The sequence below is a fragment of the Primulina eburnea genome, chromosome 4, assembly GCF_022965805.1.
Source record: "Primulina eburnea isolate SZY01 chromosome 4, ASM2296580v1, whole genome shotgun sequence".
NCBI lineage: Eukaryota > Viridiplantae > Streptophyta > Magnoliopsida > Lamiales > Gesneriaceae > Primulina > Primulina eburnea.
In genome coordinates this window covers 26,702,675-26,721,516 of record NC_133104.1, presented here as the reverse complement: position 1 = coordinate 26,721,516, position 18,842 = coordinate 26,702,675, and the positions used below count along the sequence as shown (strand labels likewise).

The window sequence follows — 18,842 nt, the reverse complement described above, 5'->3', positions numbered from 1 at the left end:
ATTGACTCGCTGTGATTGGTGTAATAGACCGCATCAATCGTGATGGCGTAATACCAATATCCAGATAAAAATCTACATTAAAATTTTATTTTAAATTTGTCATTCTGAAATTTGTTTATTTATCTTGTAATTACGAATTTTTTTATGTTAATTTTTACAGTCAATTATTTATTCAAAAAAAAAAAAACCCAATTTGAGCATATTTATGTTAAAAGTAAAAATTTACGGTACAAAAGTAAAAATCTCAAACTCATATAAATATATCAAACTACACTTATAAAATTTTATCTCTACTCAATTGTGATTTTTTTTCACAAATTGAGATACTTAATTACAGAATTTCTTTGGAAATAATCCAAAAATAAATTCATCATTACATACATAATCACACACTAATTTTCAATATTTACAACTCTTATTTTCAACATTCAAATATATCAACTATTATTTTTCCACAATTTCAATGTTCTTGACTTTATATCATAATCGTCTGATAATTAAATGATTAAAAGTTACATTTTTTTTTCCTTTTAATTTAAATAAATTTATACATTTTCTATTCATTACATTATTATTTTGTGTCATATATAACTAATCCACCATGCCAATTGACCATGTGTAACGCTAGGATTATCTATAGTACGTCGTTGCTTTTCGGGACATAATACAAGATATTGTCTGTTGAACCGTCACAAGTAAATTTGTTCGAGTATCATTTTTTGTATTTAATACGTAGTGGAAGTTTTAAATTTTTTTTTTTGTTTTCACGTTCAAAACTGGAACGACTCTAATTTTAAATTCATTTAATTTATTCTAGTTTTAGTTTTATTTCTAGACCATGCATAATTAATTCATTATAAATAAACTAGCATATATAATCAAATAAATGAATTTAATATTATCCAAAACCATTTATGCGGAATAAGTAAATAAAGCAAATAAAGTCTAAAATTCAACTCAATAAATATTAGCATCCTATCAGTCGGTAATAAAAGCAATAATCCGTAAAGTCATCAAAATCTTTAACATATGCGGAATTTTTAGATCTTTGGGTATGCAGTGCGCCTCTTGGATTACGCGATAGTCTGCATCTCAGGACTCAACATCATCATTACATACAACCATTCAACATAATGAGTCTAATGACTCAGCATGCTCAAACTTAATATAGCAAGTACGTAATATACAATCACATGCATAAAAATTACTCTTACTAAAAATAGAATTTTCAAGTAAACATGAAACCTTCAAAAATATGCAACTTTTGAAATCATGCGTAGATATGAACATTTTTCATTTAAATTATCATTTTTAGGTGAAGCCCGATTCTCGAAAGTGACAACATTCATTCGATTGATCAATCTATAAACCATAGTACAAGGCCACCGGGTTCAATGTCCATTTATTCGACGATCCCACCGACTATCATAAAAATAAATTCGTCGTTCACTTTTTCAACGGATCCATTACATTGAGATTTCTGCCCCTGTTTTTGACGGTTCATTCCCTTTGTCATTGCAGGTTCACCGTTTCCGTTTTCAAGAGATCCCTTACTAATTTTATGTCACGATAAATTCACATTCCACAAAAATATTTTCCTTTACTTTAATAATTTATAAAACATTCATAACTTTCCATACACATTAAAATTTCCAAAAAGGGCTCATACTATTCGTATACGTCGAGATTGCTAAAAATAACATATACGTGCAAATACGTTAAAACTTATAAAAATAGCATATATCATGCATATACTATAAAACTTCTAAAACAACAATTTACATGACGTGGAATTTGTTAGAGTAGGTGCCCGTCGAGCCAAGTGTTGGCCGAGTGTTCACAATGAAACTCTATCTATAAGCAATCTTTATTTTAGTAATATTTGATATTATTATTTTGGCACATCTTTATCTGTATACCCATGCTAGTTGCATAGATAAAGCCCTTGAATATACAAATGGTAGAAAGAATATGAGATGCTCATATGATGAGTATCATGAAACTCATACTTGGAATACTGTATATTCTAAACGGTTCCTAGTCGATTCAGCCGCCACTAAGAAGGATATAGGCCGCTTGAGTTAGAGACTAGTATCTGCGATGTGAGTACCATGTTTCATTCGTAGGGGACATTGTGATGTCCGAGCATGCAGATAGGTGCTCTTGGTAGAGTGCACTGAACAACCCTCCATTAAAGGACTTTCCAAGTGGTTCTCACTTATCGAGTGGAAACGTCCTAGTTTATGGTTGTACACCATTAGTCCTTATGACCCGGGACAACATTGAGACTCTATGTGCTAGAATTACACTTTGACTTGTTTACCGACTCTCATGGGGTCATCAGGTGGCAAGGTTGGGTGTTCTGTCGAAACACATAGGAGTCGATGCATTGTAGTCGGGGATTCACCGCTTACCTTTGGGTATGGATATCCTATGTGTTATCATGTGTATGTAGGTTGAAAACTCTGGCCAGAGTATGGTGGTAATTATGAAAGGGGTTTCATAGATTACACCATCGATGCAACTACGACATGACACATAGTATCGATTCACTGAAAACTCTCGATATACCAATGATTGTCGAATCGGTCGGGATATACGAGTTGAAGGGACCGTACTGTACGCTAACCATAATTGAATGGTTCTTGCAGGCACTATCATTTGATACCTAGGGAATCATGTAAGCGATGCTGCTAGGCGTTTAACATGATTGGTTGGGTACTATCAGACTTGAGTTCTGACGTTCTTGTTATCAAGGTGTTGATAAGTAAGAATGGAGCAATTGGGGTATGCTCATATAAGGACATGTTTAGTCCGAATCACATGGAGATGTGAACCCACGGCTAGTTGTATCAATGAACCATTGAGGGCCACACAAGTACTAGCTTTCTAGATCCCGTTGAGAAGTAAAAATAGTTCAATGTATTGAACGGCTTATAAAGGAGTTTATAAGCGTAAGGAAAATTAGAAGTATGACTTCTATAAAGGAGAAAATAGTTCAATGTGTTGAACGACTTATAAATGAGTTTATAAGTATAAAGAAAAATAGAAGTATGACTTCTATGAGAGAAATGTAAATTTTGATTTATGGAAGTGTTCCTAAATTAAAATTGGCCAAGTGAATAATGTAATTGAAAATTGTGATTTTCATAAACATTATTATGGACTAAATTAAATTAATTCAACTGTTGAATTAATTAAACACTAGTGGGCCTGGTAGAGTCCAAATAATTAAATTAATTCAAGTGTTGAATTAATTAAATAATATTGAGTCTTGTAAAGCTCAATTAAATTAATTATTTAACTAGTGGGACTTGGGTAAATTCAAGTAATGTTTAATTAGTCTCAAATATGTTTGAGATAATTAAAATTTAGTCCATGGTTTTTATTTTGATAAAAACCATATAATATACATGCATGGGAGGTGAAAGGTTGGGAGACTACTTTTTGAGTTTTCAAGGCATGACATGCAACTTTTTGGAACAACTTTTCCCACAACCAAGTCTAGTCTTCCTTCTCTCCTCCCACACTCTCCATGGCCGAAATTCATCACTTTTCTCTCCAAGTTTTTCTCTCAATTTTCTTCTTCAATTGTTGAGGAAAGAAATCACTTCTCTTTGAAAAATCTTCTTATTTTTCTAGTGCAAAATAAGAAGGGTTCTAGCTAGTTAGTGGTGGGCTTGATTGGAAGAAAGGAGTCCAAAAGAAAGGTGAAGCTTGTAGATTGTCTACCTTCAAGAGCTAAGGTGTTTACACCTTAGTTGGAGCCACAATCAATCTTTGAGATTGATAGGTAAATTTTTAAAACACCCTATGTATGACATTTTGGTGTTTAAATGTATTTGCTACACAAAAAGGATGGTGGCCGAAATTTTTTCTTAAAAATTAGATTTTTTTAACTTCCGTTGCGCTTCCGGTCACCGTAACCGATCCCCTTTCAAGTGGTATCCGAGCTATGGTTACGATTTTGTGTAGCAACTACAAGATATTATATTGAGATTGATTTCTAACCGCATGAGACCGAAAATTTGCAACGAAACTCAAGGCTTGTTGGGGCGTTTTTCGGGCAGCATGTTGCTGCCAGTTTCGGGCAGCTTGGTCTGCCCGAAACGGGCAGCAAGGGCAGCCCAAGGGGCTGCCCGAACAGCCCCTTACTTTTAATTAAAAAAAAAAATTTTTTTGTCGCCGGAATCCGGCGACGGAGCTCCGGCGACGGCGATGACGGCTAGGGTTTCCAAAAGTGTTTTGGAATATCAAAGTGTCATGGGCCTTGAGTTGTTGGGCCATTGGATGGCCAACACATTTGTGATTTTAAATGGGCCAAAATATTTTTAGTGAAAAATGAGTTTTTGGGCCCTTAAGTTTAAAATTACGAAAGTTGCAAATATTTTCTCATGAAATAAATAATTTAAGTTGGACTTTAATTATTTATAGTAAATGGTGATTAAAAGAAATTCGGTTATAAATAAATTAATTGGAAAGTAGACAAAGGTGTTTGTATACTTTGTTAATTTAGTTTATAATCGTTGCGGTTAGTGATCGGATCAAGATATATAATATTGGATCAATTAATTATTGTGATAATTAATTGATGGTGTATGATATGTGATATTATGCATGAAGGATGATCAAAAGCTCAAGCCCAATTTGCTAGGTGTATGCTAGGATATTTTGTGTTGAATGATTGTAATAATTATCAATTTATAAAGTGGGCTTGGTTTATGGCCCGTTCCCACCCCATGAGATGTATCCCTATTTGCCATGGATATTTATTTGTAAATATTAGTATAGTGGATGATCAAGATTGGAAGATGGTGGCCATGATGATTATGAAGATCGAAGACATGTAAATATTGGAAGCTAATGTAATAGTTGCATTTGCATCCCGTGCATTTACCCTAGGATTGGACCTAGGCCCGTGTTTAGCTCACACGGTCCATTAGTATTGGGGCGATTGATCATCCTTGTTTGTTTACTGTTTATAATATATGCATGATATGTTATAAATAATGAGTATGTGCGTTATTATTATGATAATAACAAAGTTGCATGAATCCGGCAAACATACGATCAAACATGACGAGCTTTTAAAAAAATAAAAATTAATGATGAGACCTTTCAAAACTAAAAACCCTCATTTTGAATAAGATTCAAAAATTAATATCAAGCCCGAAAAGGGGAATTATAAAATTGGTTATAATTTCCTTGTCTTCCATCGACAATGGGTGCATGATGAACGCTACCCGTACTCGGGGCTCGGCTCATATTATTGGGGGGGCCTTGGGTGCCGGAAAGCTGTGACATCCATTGACATGGTGATGTGAACTACGTGGAACTCCCATGACTTCGGCTCAGATAATTGGGGGAACTCATGGCGACCGTCCATTAAGGTTCAACATCGATGGGTAAGGCTTGACACGTAAAGATGAACGACGTCTATAATGGGTCCTAATCAAACGTGAGACAAAATTTTACGTTAAGGGTTGCATTGTGATGCAATTGAGAAACTACCTTTTAGGAATTGTGATTGGCTGTATAATCGGGATCATAATTCGCTAATTGGACCTTACGTACCTACTGAGGAAAGGAGTTTCCCGTTTTCACTAGAGGGTAGTGAAAGATGTCAAAACAGTGGGAGCAAATATTTATGAAGTAAAAGTCCAAACTTCATATCTTACTAAATATTTTAAAATAGTCATCAACATTTATCTGTTTTTACTTTTCAGTACAAATTGACAATGTCTTCGATTCGCAATCCGATATCTGCAATATTCGACAAACACATGTTAACCAGACCTAATTACCTCACTTGGCTAAGAAACCTAAAAATAGTCTTGAATTCGGAAAGGGTAGCATATACACTGACTGAGTCGCCCCCTGTTGAGGCTCCGACTGACTGCAATCCTGAGGAATTGCAGGCTTACAAGGAATGGTGTGACCATGACTTGATAGCCAGGTGTTATATGCTGACTTCTATGAATGATGAGCTGCAGAGGCGTTTTGAGGGTGCAAAGAATGCTGCTGACATTCATTTGCACCTCAAGGAGCTTTTTGGTGAGCAGACTCGGCCTCTTAGGCATGCTACCGTCAAGGAGCTGATCACTTTGCGCATGCGAGATGGGGCCTCGGTCCATGAGCATGGCCTAAAGGTGATCGGGCTCGTGGACAAGCTCGTTGGCATGGATCTGATCTTGCCTTCGGAATTGACCACCGACGTGTTGATGTTATCGCTGCCTAGCTCATTTGATCCTTTTGTGGTGAACTTCAACATGAACAAGATGGAACCGACCCTTGAGGAGTGGGTAAACATGCTTGTTACGTTTGAATCCACCATCAAGAAAGAGAAGTTGGTTCTTTATGTGGGTTCTTCATCTGGTACGAAGATTGATCCACATGGGAATGGAAAGAAGCGTTCTTTCCAACGTCCTAAGAAGAACGTGCCCTTGTTGAGGCAATCTCCGAATCCCGTTGTGGCAGCCACACCAGTTAGGGCTGACAAGACTAGTGATGTTTGTCATCACTGCAAGATGCCTGGACATTGGAGGCGAAATTACAAAGAATATCTGGCCCAGAAGAGTTCTGGAAACGGTATGTTTTAAATTGAAGTAAACATTTCAAATAACTCTACTTCTTGGGTATTAGATACTGGTTATGACTCACATCTCTATAATGAGTTATAGGTGATGGGAAGAAGTAGAATGCTTAAGGAAGGTGTGACCTTCTAGAGGATGGCTATGGAGCAAGAGTTGCTGCCAAGACCTTAAGAAATGTTTACTTATTGTTGAACAATGATTTTAAGTTAATTTTAAGAGATGTTTTGTTTGTACCTTTTTGGTGAAAACATTATTTCCATTTCTATTGTGATAAAGATGGATATTCTTGTTTATTTAGCAAAGGTGTTTGCAACATTTACAAGAATGAATGTTTGATTGGTACTTGAGAACTTGAAAACGATCTCTATAACTTAAAATTGAAAGATATTCAATTAAATGTCCATTCAAAGGCACACACCATATGAGATATGGATGGGTAAGCCTCCCAAATATTCTTATCTTAGAATATGGGAGCCCTGCTTATGTGAAGCAGGTAGTGGGAGATAAATTGGATAGTTGATCCATTTTATGTTACTTTGTGGGATATCCAAGGATTTTAGTTGGATATCACTTCTATCATCCCCAAGAAACAAAGGTGTTTGTTTCTAGGAATGCAACCTTTTTGGAAAAGGAATTTTCTATTGGATAGAAAAAGGGAGATGATAGAACTCGAAGAGGTTCGAGAAACACCAACAATTATAGAACCCACACCCGAAGAGCCAAGAGAGGAGATACAGGCTCCTAGAAGATCCGAGAGAGTCTCGAGACCACCTATGAGATATGGTCTGCTTCTTGAAGAGGGCCATGATGAGCCTAACCATGGATTTGATCCAAGGACCTTCAAGGAAGCGTTATCTGATGCCGATTCATCCAAATGGCTTGAAGCTATGGAATCTGAGATGAATTCCATGCATTCGAACCAAGTGTAGGGATCTTATATATCCACCTGAGGGAAAGGTTCCCATAGGGACTTGGGACGGATGGGAAGGTATTGACCTTCAAGGTGCGGTTGGTGGCAAAAATGATGTACTCAAAGACAAAGAGTTGACTTTGAGGAAACCTTTTCCCAGTCGCAATGTTCAAGACCATAAGGATTTTGCTAGCCATAGCTGCATGGTATGACTATGAGATATGTCAGATGGATGTCAAGACAGACTTTCTTAATGGGGATTTTAAGAAAGTTATTTACATGTCTAAACCTGGAGGGTTTACATCTATCGGAAGTGAGCATATGGTATGCAAACTTCAGAGATCTATTTATGATCTAAAGCAGGCATCTAGGAGTTGGAACCTCAGATTCGATAATACAATCAAATAGTTTGATTTACTAAGAATCCTGAGGAACCCTATATGTATAAGAGGGTCAGTGGGAGTGTTGCGACATTCCTGGTGTTGTATGTTGATGACATTCTACTCATTGAGAATGATGTAGGAATGTTGCAATCAACTAATATATATGGTTAGCGAGTAAGTTCTCGATGCACGACTTGGGTGAAGCATCTTTTGTATTGTGAATACAGATCTATTGAGATAGATCGAGAAGATTGCTTGGTCTCACCCAGTCCACATACATTGATACCATCGTGAAGCCGTTCTCGATGGATGAGTCCAAGGGAGGACATCTACCAATGTGTCATGGCGTGTCCCTATCCAAGTCTGTCTCCCAAGACTGATGCAGAGATAGTGGCGATGACTCGCATTCCGTATGCTTCGGCTATTGGTAGCATCATGTATGGGATGATATCTACACGTCTTGACGTGGCTTTCGCACTAAGTGTAGTGAGTAGATATCAATCGAACCCTGGTCCTCCACACTGGAAAGCTGTGAAAGACATCCTCAAGTAGTTGAGAAGGACCAATAAATTGTTCTTGGTCTATGGGGTGGAGAACTAAAATTGGAAGGCTATACCGACTCTAGCTTCCAAAGCGATATCGATGACTCGAAGTCAACCTCTGGTTTTGTATTCATGCTCTATGGTGCTGCTGTCTCTTGGAAGAGTTCCAAGCGAGACAATACTACGGATTCCAGCACATAGGCCGAATACATTGCTGCATCAGATGCAGCAAGGGAGGCTGTTTGGATAAGGAATTTCGTCCAAGAGTTGGGCGTCATTCCTAATGGAGTTGCTCCTGTCCCGGTGTTGTGTGACAACACGGGAGCTATAGCTCAAGCAAAGGAGCCTAGGTCTCATCAGAAATCCAAACTAGTATTGAGAAAGTACCACATCCTCGGAGAGATTGTGGAAAGAGGAGAAGTGTCTTTTGACAAAGTCGGCTCCGCCGATAATGTTGTTGATCCACTAGCTAAGCCTTTACCTGGACCATTATTCGTCAAGCATCGCGAATCAATGGGTTTAAAGCATATGGGTAGTTGGCTCTTGTGCAAGTGGGAGATTGTTAGAGTAGGTGCCCGTCGAGCCAAGTGTTGACCGAGTGTTCACAATGAAACTCTATCTATAAGCAATCTTTATTTTAGTAATATTTGATATTATTATTTTGGCACATCTTTATCTGTATACCCATGCTAGTTGCATAGATAAAGCCCTTGAATATACAAATGATAGAAAGAATATGAGTATCATGAAACTCATATTTGGAATACTGTATATTCTAAACGGTTCCTAGTCGATTCAGCCGCCACTAAGAAGGATATAGGCCGCTCGAGTTAGAGACTAGTATCTGCGATGTGATTACCATGTTTCATTGGTAGGGGACATTGTGATGTCCGAGCATGCAGATAGGTGCTCCTGGTAGAGTGCACTGAACAACCCTCCATTAAAGGACTTTCCAAGTGGTTCTCACTTATCGAGTGGAAACGTCCTAGTTTATGGTTGTACACCATTAGTCCTTATGACCCGGGACAACATTGAGACTCTATGTGCTAGAATTACACTTTGACTTGTTTACCGACTCTCATGGGGTCATCAGGTGGCAAGGTTGGGTGTTCTGTCGAAACACATAGGAGTCGATGCATTGTAGTCGGGGATTCACCGCTTACCTTTGGGTATGGATATCCTATGTGTTATCATGTGTATGTAGGTTGAAAACTCTGGCCAGAGTATGGTGGTAATTATGAAAGGGGTTTCATAGATTACACCATCGATGCAACTACGACATGACACATAGTATCGATTCACTGACAACTCTCTATATACCAATGGTTGTCGAATCGGTCGGGATATAAGAGTTGAAGGGACCGTACTGTACGCTAACCATAATTGAATAGTTCTTGCAGGCAATATCATTTGATACCTAGGGAATCATGTAAGCGATGCTGCTAGGCGTTTAACATGATTGGTTGGGTACTATCAGACTTGAGTTCTGACGTTCTTGTTATCAAGGTGTTGATAAGTAAGAATGGAGCAATTGGGGTATGCTCATATAAGGACATGTTTAGTCCGAATCACATGGAGATGTGAACCCACGGCTAGTTGTATCAATGAACCATTGAGGGCCACACAAGTACTAGCTTTCTAGATCCCGTTGAGAAGTAAAAATAGTTCAATGTGTTGAACGGCTTATAAAGGAGTTTATAAGCGTAAGGAAAATTAGAAGTATGACTTCTATAAAGGAGAAAATAGTTCAATGTGTTGAACGACTTATAAATGAGTTTATAAGTGTAAAGAAAAATAGAAGTATGACTTCTATGAGAGAAATGTAAATTTTGATTTATGGAAGTGTTCCTAAATTAAAATTGGCCAAGTGAATAATGTAATTGAAAATTGTGATTTTCATAAACATTATTATGGACTAAATTAAATTAATTCAAGTGTTGAATTAATTAAACACTAGTGGGCCTGGTAGAGTCCAAATAATTAAATTAATTCAAGTGTTGAATTAATTAAATAATATTGAGTCTTGTAGAGCTCAATTAAATTAATTATTTAACTAGTGGGACTTGGGTAAATTAAGTAATGTTTAATTAGTCTCAAATATGTTTGAGATAATTAAAATTTAGTCCATGTTTTTTATTTTGATAAAAACCATATAATATACATGCATGGGAGGTGAAAGGTTGGGAGACTACTTTTTGAGTTTTCAAGGCATGGCATGCAACTTTTTGGAACAACTTTTCCCACAACCAAGTCTAGTCTTCCTTCTCTCCTCCCACACTCTCCATGGCCGAAATTCATCACTTTTCTCTCCAAGTTTTTCTCTCAATTTTCTTCTTCAATTGTTGAGGAAAGAAATTACTTCTCTTTGAAAAATCTTCTTATTTTTCTAGTGCAAAATAAGAAGGGTTCTAGCTATTTAGTGGTGGGCTTGATTGGAAGAAAGGAGTCCAAAAGAAAGGTGAAGCTTGTAGATTGTCTACCTTCAAGAGCTAAGGTGTTTACACCTTAGTTGGAGCCACAATCAATCTTTGAGATTGATAGGTAAATTTCTAAAACACCCTATGTATGACATTTTGGTGTTTAAATGTATTTGCTACACAAAAAGGATGGTGGCCGAAATTTTTTCTTAAAAATTAGATTTTTTTAACTTCCGTTGCGCTTCCGGTCACCGTAACCGATCCCCTTTCAGAATTGTCTTAAGAAGTTGCAAACCGCCCTCGATTTTTCTCGAACCGACAGCACACGATTCGATGTTATATGTACCGTGACGACCCCGGAGCTTGATTTAACAAAAACAACTCAGTTTAAAAACTTTGAAAGCACCAAAAATATCCAGTAGCTTGCTGGAAATTCATTCATAGGACCTATGTTTCAAAAACGACTCAGTTAACTTATCGGATGACTCATTTACCACCATTTTCGCGTTTTCGGTTAAACAAATGACAAACTACCCTTCCGACTCCAACCAACCCGAGTCCAAACCTTCAATAACATCTCAAGACTCAATATAAGCTGATGGAAGTTCCCAAGCACAGTCCAAAACCGAAACATGGATTAAAATTTTAACCTAGGCTCAATTCGCCATTTTTTTGACACGTTCAGGCAATTTACGATTGCAAACGGACCAAGGCTCGAAAAGACCCCGAACCAGGCCCTAGAACCCTTCCTTAGACCGTAAAAAAGACCCTGACCAGTTCCTTTTGGACACAGACTAGACTCACCTAGCACTAAACTCCACGCACCAGTAGTGCCCCAAACATCTTCCTTGCACGCAGCAAGGGTTCTCATGTTCTAGTGGATGTGGGAGCCTTTGGCAAGCTCTTGGTTAAAACTAGACCCTCACCAGGAACCTAAGGCATGACCCTAGCCCTTGGTTCAGCCCTTTACACGCCCACTTAGCCCATAGGAACCCCACGCACCAAAACAGCCCCTACGCGGCATCTTATGCACTCTCGGCCTCAGCTTTTCTCCAGCCCATCCAATTTTTATCCGACCCCAATCAAGAAGTACCTAGGACCGTAAACCAACCCTGACCATGGCTAAGACCCCATGAAGCCCCCATGACCGAGGGATCCCTAAACCACACCCTTCTCACCTCTCGGCCTACACTCCTTTGGGGTGCATGGCTGAACAGCCCCTTGCAGCTCTTGTTTTATCTTTGTCCCTTCAATTTTCTTCTTAAAGATCTAGACCAACCATTGAATCCATCAGTTTGCATCCATCCCTCAACAATTCTCAAAACGTTAGCAAGATCTCGATGGAAACAAGATATACACATGCATGATATTAAAAACAATCAGTTTTGTAAACTTTTCACACAATATTAGACTCTTGCAATAATATGGATTTAATGGGGTGTAAAGAAGGGTTTGAGACATGCCTTGTTCCTTTATTCTTATGATATACGACCGACGACACGACAAGAGACGAACGGGATGCAAAGCTTTTTCCCTTCCCTTCCCTTCCCTTCCCTTCCCTTCCTTCCTCTAGAGTTCGGCCCCCTAGAGTCCTAGTGTGTGTGAGTTGTGTGTGTTAAAAGTGAAAGTAGCGTGAGTTTATGGTGTAGGGGTGGGTAGGTTTTATTTAATTAAGTTATTAGGTTGCTAAGCGGGCTTTAGTTGTAGTTAAGTGCCTTAATTATTTTAATTAAATTCTTACTAATCTAGGTCCATTAAGGAATTAATTAAACCCATAATTAGTCCCCTAAAAGTTCCAACAATATTTAAAAATATTTGGTGCTACTTGTTTCTATCATCGTAAACCCCAAACTTTTTATTTTCTAGCAAAAGATTGCTATCGATTAAGTTTTTCCCTTACTATAAATAAATTTTCCGCTTTCCAAATTTTGATTACTAAATCCCAAGTTTCTAAAAATAGAAACCTTATCAAAATCGTCCCCGGTTCTCTCTCCTTTTGCCGTACATCATATATTAGACTGTACAAAGTTTATATTCATAACATTAGGTTAAATAACCATTAAATAATGCCAATACTAAACATGTTTCTAGACCACTAATTTAAATACATTTCAAATAAATTTTCATGCATCCATGTGGTTAGTGTGTTTGGGGGCGTTACAATTCCTCCCCCTCAAAAGAATTTCGTCCTCGAAATCAGTACTTACCGAAAAGATCAGGGTAGCGAATCCTCATGTCGGTCTCGGCCTCCGAAGTAACTTCCTTCTCTGAAGGATTCAACCTCTTGACCTTGACCATCTTTATCATTTTTTGGCGCAGTCTATTCTCTTTCCTGCCTAATTTTTGCGTCGGTTTCTCTTCATAGGTCAAATTTGGAGTTAGCAGCAGTGGCTCATAATTCAGTACAGGTGATGAATTTGACATGTGGTTGTGGATCATAGAAATGTGAAAGAAACTGTGAACTTCTGCTAGATTATGCAGTATAGCCACCTTGTATGTCAATGCTCCCACCCTTTCCAAGATCTCAAATGGTCCAATAAACCTCGGACTGAAATTGCCCTTCTTCCCAAATCTCATAACTCCATTCATGGGAGATATCTTGACAAATACTTGATCACGAACGAAAAACTCGAGATCTCTCCTCCTCTTGTCCGCATAGCTCTTTTATCTTCTCTGTGCCGTCTTCATCCTATCTCGGATCTCTGAACAATATCCGTTTCAATCTCGACTCTCTCTCTCCGACCTCGTCCCAATGAATCGGTGACCTACACTTCCTTCCATGTAGAACCTCATAGGGAACCATACCTATAGATGATTGAAAGCAATTGTTATAGGTAAACTACACTAGCGGGAGCTTCGGCTCCCAACTACCTTGGAATTCGATCACACAAGCTCGAAGTAAGTCCTCAAGAATTTTGATCACTCTCTTTGATTGGCCGTTAGTTTGTAGATGGAAGGCCGAACTAAACAACAGCTTGGTCCCCATGCCGGAATAAAGAATCTTTCAGAACGATGAAGTAAAGCGCGGATCTCTGTCGGATATTGTAGAAACAAGAATTCCATGCAGCCTTACTATCTCTCGAATATACAGCTCGGCATACTGTGACATGGAGTATGTCGTCTTTACTGGTAGGAAGTGCACTGATTTAGTCAGACGATCACTCAAATAGCATTGTAGCCCTTCATTGTTTTCGGCAAACTAATCACGAAGTCCATCGTAATATTCTCCCACTTCGACTCGACAATAGGGAGTGGCCTTATCAACCCTACTGTTCTCTGATGTTCTGCCTTCACCTGCTGACAAGTGAGGCATTTCGATACAAATTTCCGAATATCTCTCTTCATGCCCAGCCACCAATAGAGTAACTGTAGGTCTTTGTGTAAGGTCCAAAATTAAGACGACGTAACCGAACAGCATGCAAATCTAGGGAATATGAAAATAAATAATTAATTGATTTAATTGCTAAATTAATTGTGTGTCATGCATGATTTTATGCTAAATATGATTTAATTATCATTCTACATAAAACTATATTTTTAAGGATTATTCAAGTTGCGATCGAAGAACGGAGACCAATGGCTGAAAAACGTAAAATGTTTTTTTTCAATAATTGTTTTAAATTAGTTAAAATATGATTGTGGGTTTTTCTTATTTTTGAAAATAAGGGGTTTTGAGGTGATTTTATACACTTGGACGTAAAATTTATCGGTGTTGATTTTTCAACAAAAATATGAACTTTTTAGCAATCCGGCTATTTAATTTACAAACTATTTTTACCAAAACTATTTTAATATTCTAATTAAATCCTAATTAAGACTAATGGGCCTAAATTGTTGGCTTAATAGGCCTAAAGCCTTGTTATGTTTAATTAGTATATAATATAATTAAAACCCTCACCAAACCCCACAATTCTTCACGTCTCCAAGTCTGAAATTCCTCACCTCAAGTCACGAACACACACACACACAAATTCTTAAGGCAAATTTTGGTGGTAGCTTAAGAAAAAAAAAAGTTCAAAGCCAAGGTCTTGTCGTCGTTCTTCGTCATCGTCAACTGTTTTTCATGCGTAAATTACACAAAGGCATGCCTATTCTTTGCTTCAAAACATCATCACACCATAGTATTTGTTTATGCATGATTTTTTTGGGAAAAACATAGCACACAAGATAAATTTTCGTAACTATATGCTTATGGGTTCTAAATTAGTGTTTTTAATTTCCAAATTCATGTTTTATATGTGTTAAATGGGCTACCATGATCAGGACATGATTAGAAAATGTTTTAAATGAATATAGAGTCCTAGAAACACACAAAAACGTGGGAAACCATGAAACACGAAAGCTGGAACCATACTTGGCATGTTGTGTCTTGTTGGTTCACGGTTTTAGGAGTACAAGGCCTGGGCTTGGTTCCAGGGGTTAGCCAAGGTCACGTGGGAGTCAAGGGAAGTGTCCTAGCCATGCTAGGACTCGAGCTAAGGGATGGGAGGAGTCCTTGACAGCAAGGACTCCTACCCGAGAGAAGCTAAGGAGGGGCACGCAAGTTTTGTGTTTTGTGCAGGCTTGTGGGCTCGGTCCAGGGGGCCTGGGCTGGGTCAATTCAAGTCCTGAGGGTCTTAATTCAGGGCACAACGGGTTGGTTCAGTGGTTGGGTTCGTTAGTAGGGTCCTAGAAGTTAGAACAAAAGTTCTTGTCCTTATGCAATTCTCGGCCAGTGTCGGTAAAAGAAGTATGGTTCGGTTTTGGGGGCTAGGGGTGGTTTCCGTGAGTTCCTAAGTTCCAGTAGGGTACTTAAGGGTGTTGGTCAGGGTATGGTTCATTTTGGTTCGGGGGTGACTAGATAAAATCAAGAGATGACTCGGGGTCGAAGTTTATGTGTCATATTAGGTTTCCTAAACTTAAAAATTTGAAAAACGGCTCACGGGGGTTGAGTCGTGGTTCATGGGGAATAAAATAATATAAAATTACTAAATTTATAATTTAGGAATTTTATATTAAAGTTTGGGATTTTTCGGAATTAAAACGCTTTCAAAAACGTCCAATTACGAATTAATTAAAAAACTTAGTTTTAAAGCTAAATAAAATTATGAAAATTTTAATTTAGGCTTAAATAATTATTTGGAAATGTTAGAGTCAAGAAAATCAAGAAAAATTCAAAAACGTAAAATGTCACGTGCAGGGGTAAAATGGTCTTTTTACACCGGAAAATTAGTAAACGTCATGGCAGTGCCCTATTTGCTGTTTTATATGCTAATATGATTTTTTCATATGTTTATGAATTTTTATATGTTGGAATATGATTTTTAAATGTTCATGAATTATTAAGGGTTAAATTGGACATTTAAAATATATGTTACATGCTTGGTTTCAAAATTAAAATGATATTATATGCATGTTTTTATTAAGTGATGGAAATATGACATGTTGAAGGACGTGAAGGGATTGTGACTACAACATGTTGGAAATATCGTGAGGGTTATGGTCACAGTGGGAGCCCCACGATCGTGTTTCCTTGGATACGGATATGAATACGAATACAAATATGAATATGTTAATACGTAGGCCAGGGCCCAGTTGACCGGTGAGAGTGTTGCTGGTGTTCCCCACTGCCTAGTACTGTGGTTTTCTTTAGATGGATTCATAGCCCAATACGATCAAGAATACGAGTCATAATCACGATCTGAATTCAACAAACACGAACATGAACATGAATATGAATATGAATATGAATATGGACACGAATATGGATATGAATATGAATATGTTTATGTGATATGTTATGTTTTGAAAATGTTTAAGTTTAAAGTTTATGCATTATTAAGAAAATGATATTTTAAGTACAAGTATTTTTCACTGTTATATGTTAACTGTATTACGTATTACTTGTTATCAAGGATATGACGTGTTGAGTCTTTAGACTCACTAGGTGTGTTTGATGCAGGTGATATAAATAACTATGATATTGGAGGTCTTGGTGAGTGACTTGCTGGACTGTCGGTGCACATAACCTGAGGACCAGCGCTTCTATTTTCGCATTTAGGTTTATGATTTTAAGTTAAAGATTTTTACGACATTTTATTTATGCGTTTTGAGAGATTTTGAGAGGTTTAGTATGGGCTACATGTTGAAAACTAAGTTTCGGCGTTTGACAAATTGCAAACCAACTGATTATGCAAATAAATGAATACGAGAAAACTGAACTACACAACTGAATGTGTACCAAGTAAATATTATCCACGTCATCAGTTGAAGCAGAAATATAACTGACTGATCAGTTGGGAATTGATCAGTTGAAACATTCAGTTATGAGTTTTCCAGCAAAGTATCTTTCAGTTGATCCCTCAATTGTACACGTCATCAGCTGAAAACGACAACCGACAAATAGTATAGCAGACTGCAACTAGTAGTGAGCGTCGCATTTCAAAGTTTGCAGTGTACGAGTGTCAGAGAATATCGACGTGGCAATCAATGGATATAAAGTTTCAAATGATATTTAATATTACCGTTGAGAGGGAAGCCTATAAATAGGTGAAGAGAGCAACTCAGAATACAACACACGAACTACTATTCTATTCAAGCTTGCTGTTACTCTGCTAAAATCACGACTCGCATTCAGATATCAAATCTCAATCTTATCAGATTTATCAGTAGCAATCAAGGCTACCTTTACGAGCTTGTTAGAACCTTGAAATATTTGTTAGATTTATATTCAAGTTGTGTTATATTCAGTCGCACTATAAAAGCTTTTGTGAACTAAGAGTTTCAGTTTGGCAGTGTTAAGTCCAAACTGAAGTGGGTCAGTACAATGTGTATATTTTATCAAAGTCTTTTAGTGAAAATCCTATCTTCGTGATAGAAGGGGTGACGTAGGAGTTATTTTATTCTCCAAACATCCAGAAACATATCTTGTGTTTTTATTTTCAGTTACTTTCAGTTATTCTATCTTTCAGTCAGTTTACTTCCGCAACTGTTTTTCAGTTAAACTGATTGTTATCGACTGACGAGATACCGAGTGTCAGCTTGTCACTAAACTGAACCCATTATTTGAAAATAATACATAATCAGTGATTGTTTATTCAACCTCCCCTTCTAGACACTTATCACTTACTAACCGATCCTTTCAAGTGGTATCAGAGCGGTTGTATCTTGTCTAAAGAATATTTCTACTAGAACTACTCATCATGTCTTCCTTCAACAAGATCCCAATGTTTTCCAGAGAGGACTTCGATGATTGGAAAATCAGGATGCAGTCTCACTTAGCTACACAAGACGATGATATGTGGTACGTCATCACTGACGGACCAATGAAGATTCTGAAAGCCAATAGAGCAGTTGCAATCACAGATGGGGCACCTCATAGAATCGAAAAGCCCAGTGATGAGTGGACTGCTGAGGACAAAAGAAAAGCAAATCTGGACAATGTAGCAAAGGACATACTATACAAAACGCTGGACAAAGTAACGTTCAGTAAAATCAAGATGTGTAAGACAGCTAAAGATATTTGGGAAAATCTGATCCAGCTTTGTGAAGGGAATGAACAAACCAAAGAGAATAAACATTCTATAGTTGTTCAGAAGTTTGACAATATCCAAACGAGAACTGGAGAAACGATGCATGAATATGAAGAAGTTGCATTAAAAGTGATCAGAGGTCTTCCCAAGGAGTGGGACGTAAAGACAATGAAAATGAGGGAATCCAAGGATCTAAACAAGGTTGAGCTTCATGACCTATTTGCTTATGTGAAGGCCTATGATTTTGAGCTGCAAACTCGAGAAGGAGAACCCTCTACTCCAACAGTCACAACTGCCTTAGCTCCTGTAAGAACAGAACCAACTGGTTCAGTCGAGAAGGTTGCTGATCAACTAAGCAATGATGCCATGTCATTGTTCATCAAAAAATTTGGAAGATTTATGAGGAAAAATCAAGGGAACTTCTAGAAGTATTATTATAGAAACAATTCTAAAGAGGAATCAAATGCTTGCTACAACTATGGCAAA

The 18,842-nt window shown here is 37.6% G+C and overlaps 1 protein-coding gene across 1 annotated transcript; it reads right to left on the bottom strand.

Annotated features, from left to right (window-relative positions):
• Positions 1-13,041: 13,041 nt before the first annotated feature.
• LOC140830156 (uncharacterized) lies at positions 13,042-13,831 on the bottom strand. The gene is made up of 3 exons (XM_073193442.1): positions 13,717-13,831; positions 13,589-13,650; positions 13,042-13,443 (listed from the first exon to the last, which is right to left on the bottom strand). The coding sequence occupies exons 1-3, from the start codon at positions 13,829-13,831 to the stop codon at positions 13,042-13,044; spliced, it is 579 nt and encodes a 192-aa protein (XP_073049543.1).
• Positions 13,832-18,842: the final 5,011 nt, after the last annotated feature.

What these genes read in the sequence shown, in the direction of transcription:
- LOC140830156 (XM_073193442.1), bottom strand. Translation starts at nt 13,831, where the DNA reads ATGGGGACCAAGCTGTTGTTTAGTTCGGCCTTCCATCTACAAACTAAC. An exon ending in TTGTGTGATCGAATTCCAAG is followed by an intron (nt 13,651 to 13,716) that starts GTAGTTGGGAGC and finishes AATCATCTATAG; the next exon opens with GTATGGTTCCCTATGAGGTT. An exon ending in CACCGATTCATTGGGACGAG is followed by an intron (nt 13,444 to 13,588) that starts GTCGGAGAGAGA and finishes GTATTTGTCAAG; the next exon opens with ATATCTCCCATGAATGGAGT.